Source organism: Buceros rhinoceros, unplaced genomic scaffold, assembly GCF_000710305.1.
Source record: "Buceros rhinoceros silvestris isolate BGI_N320 unplaced genomic scaffold, ASM71030v1 scaffold8503, whole genome shotgun sequence".
Taxonomy (NCBI): Eukaryota; Metazoa; Chordata; class Aves; order Bucerotiformes; family Bucerotidae; genus Buceros; species Buceros rhinoceros.
Window position 1 is genome coordinate 41,623 of NW_010404181.1, and position 9,934 is coordinate 51,556.

General features: G+C 43.8%; 1 protein-coding gene across 1 annotated transcript in view; it reads left to right on the forward strand.

Annotated features, from left to right (window-relative positions):
- Positions 1-3,056: 3,056 nt before the first annotated feature.
- ARVCF (armadillo repeat gene deleted in velocardiofacial syndrome) overlaps positions 3,057-9,934 on the forward strand; it is a 95,141-nt gene continuing 88,263 nt past the window's right edge. Inside the window, exon 1 of the mRNA XM_010133270.1 lies at positions 3,057-3,095. Coding sequence (XP_010131572.1) covers positions 3,057-3,095 — 39 coding nt within the window. The remainder of the gene's footprint in view (positions 3,096-9,934) is intronic.

The window sequence follows — 9,934 nt, forward strand, 5'->3', positions numbered from 1 at the left end:
GGTTTGTAGGGAATTGGGCTCTTTGAGGAGTTCTGGCCTGGGTATGAGCAAGCTGGCTAAAAGTTACTAACACACCATATCCTATTTGCAGCCTCAGCTTGGCAGGGCTCCTCTGGAAAAATTAAAGATTCCCTTTCCTGGCATAAAACCACAGCAAGGAGTGGGAGTGAAACAGCTGTCCTATCCCTGGGTTGAAGCAGCAGTCTTGCAGCTTGTCTTGCCACCTGCAGGGAAGTACAATGTTGAATCTAGCATTCACTGAGCATGAATCTAGTTTTCTGATTGATGCTCATTAATAACAAGTCCTTAATTTCATCCTGTATGATCCCTTGTTGTTATCTGTGTGTGTTTAATTGAAAAGTGGCTCCCTGAGAACCTGTTTGAAAGTGACTTAGACTGCTGGCTCTAGGGCTGTGTCTTGTCTTAATCTTTATCGTATTTGAATTCCATTGTGAAGTGCCAAACAAAAACACATCAGAAATAATAATGAAAAAACTACTATGTTAATAATTGGGTGGCTGGCAAATGTGATTGGATTTTACCATTCAGATGCTTTAATTCAGAAGTGCTGACTGTGTGTCCACAGTACCAGTAGGAGTGGTCACAGAAGATGCCTGTTTCCAGCAAGCATGTGGAAGACGTAACAGAGCTGATGTAAAATGGAAAAAAAGCGAAACAACATTTAATGAAGAAATTGAGCGCTATTTTACTTTACCAGTGAAGATACTTACCTCTGGGCACCTTAGCTTAAATGACTTTTCCAAGAGTCATGCTCATCGTGCAGTAATAGCAGTCCTTGCTAAACAGCCCGACTGTTGATATTTAGCGCTCTTCTTTACACCGAATGGACCTAGTGGCTTCCCATGAATTTTCTAGGTGACAGTGCCTGCATAAATGGTCCTCATCTTCCTCCCCCCGCCCTTGCCCTTTAGTCACTGGCTCTTGCCAGCACAACAGGTTTTGGGAGCTGTGCTGCAGATAGCAAAGGCTGGGCGATGGGACACAGTCATTCCTTGGTGAGGATGGTTTCTAGTTGACTTGACACAATGCTCTGGTTTGCAACTTGGCCTTGCTTGACACACCGCTGGCCCAGCCGAGAAGGGGATTCACCACTGCTCGCTGGTGGGGGGAGAGGGGACCTCTTAAGCCAAAACCATTGCTGAACAGGGAACTTTTTGTTAGCCCCTACCCTGGCTGACAAGAATGTCTTCATTGCACTTAGGTATAGTTTTCTCAGCATGAGCTGGGGGGAGTCCTTCACAAGCTTTAAATAATTTGTTCTTAGACTGTAAAAATCTTAAGAGTGGTGTAGCAGTGAAGTAGTAGTAGTGCACATGAGCACCCCAGTGTTATCAGGATTATCATTAAAAAGGAACATGTTTCTTAAAAAGAAATTAGGTCCAGCCTGTGAAGTGGTTAGCATAATTTTAGCATGTAAGTTCTCACATGAACTGCTTACACTTACCGTTTGAAAACTAAAACAAAATGTGTCCCTGGCGTTGGGACTAGTTAAACCTTTAACTGTGAGGCTGAAGGGTTCTTTAACTTTCCAACCTTTTAAGCACTTGAACTGTAATTAAGTTGCCCCTTGACCTTTTCTTTGAGGTGAATAGCTTCGACCTTAGGCTGAATGAGAGACCCTTCTGATCCTTCGCTTTGACTCTTCAGTTGGCCGTGCTCTGAGCCTGCTGCCACGATTCCCCATCCTTCCACAGCTGTGGGTACAAGAGCTGAACAGTTGTCCCAGTAGTGGCTGCACCGATGCCAAATCGATACGATGAAATGTTTTTACTCGATGTTTTCCCCAATATCCCAGTGTTCTCTTTCATATATACTTTTTTTTTTTACCACCTCTCTCTCTGCTGTTCATTGCTAGTTTAATGCTGGCTGTCTTCTACCTGCTGCCTTTCCAGTCGGTATGAGGACTGTTAGTGTGTAAGTAGGGGTTGTAAACTCAGTCTTACGAAATAAACAGAGAATGTGTGAAGTAAATGGACTACTGGGAAAAAAAAAGCCGTCGGTGAACTCTCTTGGGTAGTCGAAACAGCACAGTAACTGCATCACACTTGGGGAAATTGTCTTTCTGCAGGAATCTATTCCATTTGGAAGATTTACAGCAGATGGAGCGGCCTCTGGCTTTGTTGGCTTGACTGTGTCTTTTGGTGTTCAGATGGACTCGTAGTCATCCAGAGACCTCCCGTGCAGTGTCTTTCCTGCTGTCACACGTCTGCTCTCTGCAGTTACATAACACTGAGAGCCAGGCCTGGGGATGAGACCATTCACACGGTTCCTGCTCTGCTTATTTTGTTTGGATGGTGGCTTTTGGTGGGACTTGGGAGGGCAGGGGCAGAGATGCCGAGGGAAGCAGCAGAAAGTGATTTAACACGGGTAATCTCCCAGGGAGCTGTTTGAACTGAAGCAGTCCTGCTGCTCTGGTGCCAAGCAAACCTGCTTTGGTACTTAATAGTGGGAGACGTTGGCAAACACATTCCTTATGAGATGGGTAATTAGATTTATTGTCAATCACTTTGTATTCGCTAGAATAAGAAATAATTTATTTAAGAAATGACTGTCTTGGAATGCAGTCTTAAAAATTAATCAGTGATCTATTTGTTCTGTCTCCCTCGAGATCGTAGAAGGTTTTTTTTTTCCTTTTTGTGATGCAGTGTTGTGTTTTGCCACAAAAAGCATTTTTGTTGCATAGTTCAGATCTACAGGCCAAGACTGTGGTTGGGGGAGGAGATAAGTTAAATTTAACACTGATCAGTTACGGCTGCTAGGACACCCAAGTAATGTTCCAGTCTTGGTCCTTGTTCAAACAGTGCAGGGATGGTTTACATTTGCCTTGAAGTTAAAAAGCAATTCTCTAAGGTAGTTTTGTAGCAGTGCAAGTAGCCGTGCGTGTGTTAGCTGTGGACTGGCAGACTGGGTCTGGCAGGTTTTGGTTTAACCCATGGTGATGTGTTTAAGTTGCTGGGGTAGAGGCTGGGACACACGCACTGCGCGAGAAACTTGCTGTAATCTGCCAAACTGACCGTTCTTTTTTTTTGTTTTAGATGAAGGACCTAGCTTGTACTTCTGACTCCTATGTGCATGTAAGTTTGTGGTCTTAGATATCTAGTAATACACACCACAGTTTAATTTATGACCCGATCTCTTGTGGGGCCAAGAAGAAATGAAAGCTGAATGCCTGCCTTGCAGAAAGGAATGTACAAATGAGTCATCCCACAGCACTTCTCATGCTGGCATTATAGAGGCAGCAGGTGGAGATGAAGGAAAAAGCTTGCTGGAAAATTGTAATCCATGATGTAACCTCATCCCACCAAAAATCTCCCTAATTAAGGCTTGGGTAGTTCATCTGAAAGACTCCGAAGAGGATGCAAGTCAGATCTGTTTGGGGTTTGGTCAAAGATTAGACATGCAAATTTGCACAGTGTTTGTCCTTGGGAGGTAGTTGGGCAAATCAGTGATTTTGGCAAATCAGAGGCAAATCTCTGTACAGATCTTGCTGAGAAACGGTCATTTCCTGCTCATTTAGTATGGTTTCCTTGTGGGCAGACTTTCCAGATAAACACTAGCTGTGCTGTTGACAGCTAAGAGAAATAGGGCCAGCCCTAACACTAGATGTGCCAGGTGTTTGTTCTTCCTTTTGCCTTCATCATTTTCATATTGAAAGTAATGGCTTGTGCCTCTATTTTACTACTTGATCTTGCTGAATCGCTGGGGGAGGCAAAGAGCTTGTGGCTAAGGGACGGACTGGTGGATTGTGATACCCTTGTCCAGGTCTGGGTTGTACCACAGATTAATCAGGGCTCTGGGCGATCCATCCCCCCAGCTTAATGCTTTCTTGAAGTGCTTGATGTCATTCCCTTGCAGAATCAGTAGCAAGAGCTGGATGTGTCCAAAGAGATGATGATTTAGTCTGTGTAAGACCTCAACCGTTTTCTGAAACTCCTATTCTTCTTTTTGACTAAAGAGAGGGAATTAAGCTAGTGTGTGTTTAGATACCTGAAGCTGTCTTGAACCTACTACGCATCCATTTCCTTACCTGGAAGATGTGTGTCCCCATTCTTCCCTCCTAGGAGCTGTTCAGGTCAGCAGACTGCTCTGTCACCTTGCAGCAGGATTGTCCTTTTGCGGTACAAAAGCTACTAGTGTTAGTTTTGTTCTGAAGGTCAGTGCACGTGGGTGATTGCCTGGGCATTACCGTTAGTGTGGTGGGACTGATTAACATGTACGTTTTAAGTATATGTGATCACATCTGTTGAAGTTGACTGACATGAAATGTCTCGACATCTTTGGTTTCACACCCAGTCAATCTGAAAAGCAGGGCAAGGCAATACAGAGCCCTGAGAGACGTCTTACTTGTCAAAGTGACAAATTGCCCTTTCTGATTCAAAGGACCAGCTTGCATGGCAGGGCTAAGTAGCTACCGGAGAAAGGGGAGGAGAGCATGGGAAAAATACCCTATTTGTTTAGGCCTTCCCCTGTATTTTTTGTTGTTTGTTGCTCTGAGTCGAAGCTCTTTGTTTTCCTTCGTCTGAAACAACAGCAGGTTGAGAGGAGCAAAGCCTCTGGGATTCTGCCTCTCCCACTTCCCGCTCTTATAAACTGTTTACAATCTCCTTCAGTTTTCTAGCTTTGTATGGAAAAGTTCAGTGGGTCAGCTTTCCCTTTAGCTTCATCCATCATTCCAGTCAATTAGGAATAGTTGAGGGCCAATTGCCTGGTCTTCCATTAACTGAGACACTTCAGATTTGTTTAAAATAGCATAAAAGCCCTCTTTGTTGACCGTTGGGCAAGCACTGTAGATTTCCCTGTGATGGGCAGTTACCGCGTGGCTGAACAGAACCCCAGTGTGTCTTACAGTGCTTGAGGGATGAATATTTCTACTGCAGGCCTTGTCTGGGTTTTGATTCCTTCATCTTCACCTCCGCCTCTTGCCTTTCCTGAAAGGTGTGATGCCTTCAGATAGTGAATTACCGTGCCTGCTTGCAAAAAAAGCTGCTCTTTGTGCCTTTTCAAAACTTCTCTAGTTGAGGGGTTTTTTTCAGTTGCTGAAATGTTCCTTTTTAACCTTGGTGCTTTAAAAGCTCTTGGCGTTATTTGTTAGTTGCTTGTCGTGTGTGTTTGTAAAGGACAAAGGAAGTGTGTAAGTGTTCAGGAAACAGTTAGTGCATTGTGGTGTGTGGCTGAGTTCATTCTGGTCCCCCATGCCAGCACAGCCTTGCTTTCATTTAGGGCTGACGTTTTCCTTATGTTCTGAATTGACCAGTCTTAGGGTAGAGCTTGTGTGAGAGTTTTAGCAGAGAGCTCAAAGCTTGTTACAGGTTCATATATTTGGGTTCATGTTGGAGAGAGCTGAATCCATTGTATATAGAGACATATTTATATATATGAAAAAACACATTTTGTTTCATGTGACATTCAGCCAGAGAAGGTGGCTTACTAAATGGAGATCAGTTTGTCTGCAGCAAAGTAGATATTTACCTGTTCTCATCTTACAGTCTTTGTCTGTCTTGCAGACTCTCCTTCCAACACTGTATACTGTCTAAGTTTCAGTAAGGGCTGGTCCATGCCTTTTCGTTGGTCCAGAGCCACTTTACCTGAACATGTCATCACTGGATCCCAGCTGTGCTGCAGTGTTTCCCCTGTTGTGAGGAGTTTGGATAGATGTGACTGAACACTTGTGCTTGGTGATGGAGATCCAGACCTTGCTGCGTTTTCTGAAGTGGAGGAGTGCAGCATGTGGCAGTCCTTGCGCATAAAGGCCTTCATGTTCTTCCAAAGGTGCCCTGCCTCACTCATGGTAATACAAGCACTGCTGTATGTGAGGGCTTACATCTTTCTGTTCCCAAAGCCCAATCTAAAAGAAAGTGTCCTGTACAGCTGCCTCTCAGGTGATACAGGCTCGGTGATGGGCGTGTGCTGGTACTCTTGGATTCTAGCACCAGCTGGTTAGCTTGTTGCATTACTTAAATGCACAAAAAACTCCGGACAAACCAGAGCAGAGAGCGCAGCAGGGATCTTCAGGCTGTGCTGAGAGAAAGTGGACTCTGACAAGGCAGGAAGATGTGACGGTAATGAGATTTGAGAGTCTTCAGCTGCTGGGAAGCTGGATCTTTTATTAGGTAGAGATCTGCCACAAATACATGAAGTTCAACAAACTCCATTAGTCATTTTCTTCCTCTTTGTCCCATTGGGATACCAATCTGATGCAGGTCTCAAGATAGACTTTTTTGATTGGCGTGTTCCTGCGGACTTGGCCTTTTTGTCTTTGTTTCTCCTCCACATACCTTCAGCAAATAACAGTTTGAGGATGTGACTGAGCTGAAGTGCAGACCTGAGTTGGAAGGAAGACCAGTGGGGCAGAACGTCAGCCTGAGACTTCACTCTGACAAAACCGCTGTTTGGCTGCTTTGTGTTTATAAATAATCTCATGCTTTGCAGAGACTGAAGCTTTAATAAGTAATTTAAACAAAGAGGAGGAGGAGGGAGAATCCACATTTAATTCAATTAGCATTGTTGTCCGATGCCATTAATTACACCCAGACATGTAATGTGTTTCACAGGAGTTGATACGCTTCAGCTTTGTGCTGGGGTTGACTGAGGACAAGTATGTCCAGTGGTGTAGAATCCAGCCTTTGTGCTTTGCAAAAACCTTCCAATTTGCTATTTGACAGTAGCCTGGAGTAAGCAGTCGCCTGAATAGCCTGCACTGCAATCTACCGAACAAAGGGTATCTCTGAGAGAATGATGATTCCATGTACGTGCTTTCTTTGTTTTTGAAGAGGGACTGTTTTAGTGGAAGCAGTAATCTCCTGCAATTTTATAGTATTTCCAGTCTCTTTTGAATTGTTTCATAGGCATGGAATAAAGAACTTTGTTTACTGACTTAAAGTAGGCTCTCTGATCCTCCTGGGGAGGTTATTCTTTTATTAAAAAAAGACACGAAATAGCTACTTTGGAAATATAACTCTAGGAATTGAAATGGTGATGATTATAGAAGCTGTAGTATTCTAACGTAAAACAGGCCCTGGGAGATATGTGCCCTAAATGGTAAATCACTCTAGTTTTTAACAAAACAAGAATTACTGCTATTTTATGATTCTTGCTTATTTTACAAGGTCTTTAGCTATTTCATCTGCACTTAACTTTTACAGGCTAGGGATAAGTTGATTGTTGTTTTCTTGTTAAATAGCTTGCCTTTTTTAAAGCTCGCTGGAGATGCACAGATCAGCAGGATAGGATTCATTTGGTACTTAAAGCAGGGAGAAGAACCACAACTACTGACATTGTATGCGGAGACTGGATGGGAATCCGTTCTCATAATTTGGTGGTGGTTTTTAATCTTCTTCGAAGGAGCCAAAGAGTCTTATTTGAAAGGGACCTAATGGGTAATGTGTAGCAATTTTGGGTGGGGGGTACATCACCTTGAAAAGAGTGTGCTGTGCTGAGCAAGAGGACTCCTGCTGCTGTTCTGGAGGGGCTTTGTGGATTGCTTGGGGCCCTGAGGGCACTGGCAGATCCCAGTGGCCCTGACCAGCTTCGCGTGGGGCTTCCACCCAGAGACCTGGGAGCTCTGTTTAAGGTCATCCCTGAGCTCTCAGTCCTTGCTTGAACTATGCTGAAGGAGTACTCGTCTCTGGATGAGCTACAACCATGACTGTGCCCGTCATGGAGCCTGTTGATCCAGACCCTGACGTGCAGACTGACTTCCCAGCCTGACCCCAGACCTGCCTTGTCTTGTGCATCTGCCTAGCTGCCACTGGACCTGGGGTCTTGACCAGTGTGATAGGAAAAGAATTGTCTGCTGGTTTTTGCTTTGAAAGCCCCCAGCAAGGTAAATGAATGAGTGTGTGGTGTTCTAAACTGGAATTACATACCTCTAGCAGACAGGGAACTTGCAGTAGGATTATTCATTAGGGGTGTCACGTTCCCTCTGTATGTGGCAACTGGTGTTTTACTTTGAATAGTTAGACTTACCTGCCAAATGCTTGGAATCTGAGAGGCTGGGATGTGCTTAGCAAAAAGTGTCCTAAATACTGACTTAGAAGCTGAGCACAGAGGAAGGTGGTTGAAGGGGGTAATGTGTCCCAGTTTCTGCACTTTGTGATGACCTAAAATCCTTAATGATGGAAACTAAAAACAGGTAACAAAATCTTTGCATCTTTTCTGCATTAATGTAAGCTTGTGACAACTCCACATTAGCGACGTGGAGAAAGTACTAGTTTTGTAGATCAAAGAACCACCTCCTTAAGCTAATTCAGGGAGCAAGCTGGGTGACATGCCATCCTCTTTGTTCACTGCACCCCTCAGCAGGTCACATAGCAAGAAGGAAGACACGAGAAGATGCAGTCTGGTTAGTTTTCTGTGTTGGGATATCTACCTTGAACTTTGCAAGCTTCTTTTCTTTCTGACACTTGGGACAGTCTTCTGCTAACAGTAGTTTTATCTTGTAGGAATGCAGATCTGTACCATATCTCCCCAGATCTTCATTTTAGAAGCAGACAGAGGATAAAAACTAGCACAGTGCTCATTTAAAGTCAATATGCTCTAGTTTGCAATTTGGTCGTGTTTAAGTGCCCAGCTTTAAAGGTTTCCTTTGCCCACAGGCAGTCTGAATAGAAAGGGAGACTTTCTTTTTTTCATAAAGAAAAACTTTAATAAAAGCTCAGAGGGCAAAATATTTCTTTCCACCTTCCATCTCCTCAGGTTTATTATCACAAAGCAGAGTTTGGTCTGAAGAACCTAGAGGGGAAGGAAGAGATATAAATTCAAGCAGTCACCTCAAGATGCAGCTGGAAATGAGGATGGTGGATGAGATGTGTGTATGTACGCATATGTGAGATGTGTGAGACAGGAATGAGAAGGTCCCACCTTGAAGCAGTTTTGACATCCAGTGCCTTAGAAATGACGCGGTTTACAGTGACAAGGTGTAATGGAAAAATCTCCACATGTAGCTGGTTTCTTTGCTGTTGGCAAGGCTAGGCTTGCGTGAAGATGAATAGAAGTTTTAAGTTTGTATTGCAGTATTGTGTGAATTCTTCTGTTTAGTTGAAAGCTTTACTGTGGGGTGGGGAAAAGGGAGTTGCAGTTAGAATATAGTATCTTCAAGAAAAATGAAGGGATTAATGTATTTCTCTCAGAAGCTATTTTCCCTTCTAAAGATGTGGGTAGAACACACAACGTGACATCTGAACCCTCCAATAAAGGATTTGGTGTGTATCGTAACTTAATGGCCTTAATGATTGAGTACTGCAGACTGGAAGGAGTGATTTTTCTGAAGGATTTCAGAAGCCATATTCTCCTTCATTGATTCTGCAGCCTGAGTTATTCTGTGCTTTCAGCAGAAATGAAGTACTGCCTGCTCACATCACATCTGGTGGTCCGGCGTGTGTTGTCTTTGAAGGCTGGCTGTGTTGCATTTTGACTGAGGTGATTGCCTGAGGTTTATTGTCGTGGTCTTGGTTAGTATTAGCACTTAACTGAAAATGAAGGCAGCTTCCTTACTGAGGTCCGAGGTCCAGAGTGTCAGAATACAGCTGTAAATAAAGGAAACTGAACGGGGACATCTCAGCTTGTTTCAGGGGAAGTTACAGATCCCACGAGGATTAAATGACACTTTTCACTGTGGAGCTTAATAAGACCCCAGTACCCTTCTGCTCAGCAGCTTAAGGTCACTCAGAGGGACACGGCAAAAAGGGCAATCTGAAGTTTGTTGCTGGGATGAAATGCAGTTTTTCTAAATAAAGTGTTACAAAATACAGTGTTGTATTTCCCTGGTGATGAAGCTGCTCACAGGTGGAGAATATTTGAACTTTTATGTAATTAGCCTCAGCACCTGCATGGCAACACTTTGGCCCCAGTCGGTTTGTTTGCCTGTGGTGTGAACAGGTATACTGAATTTGCCCATGGTGCTTTCTGTAGGGAA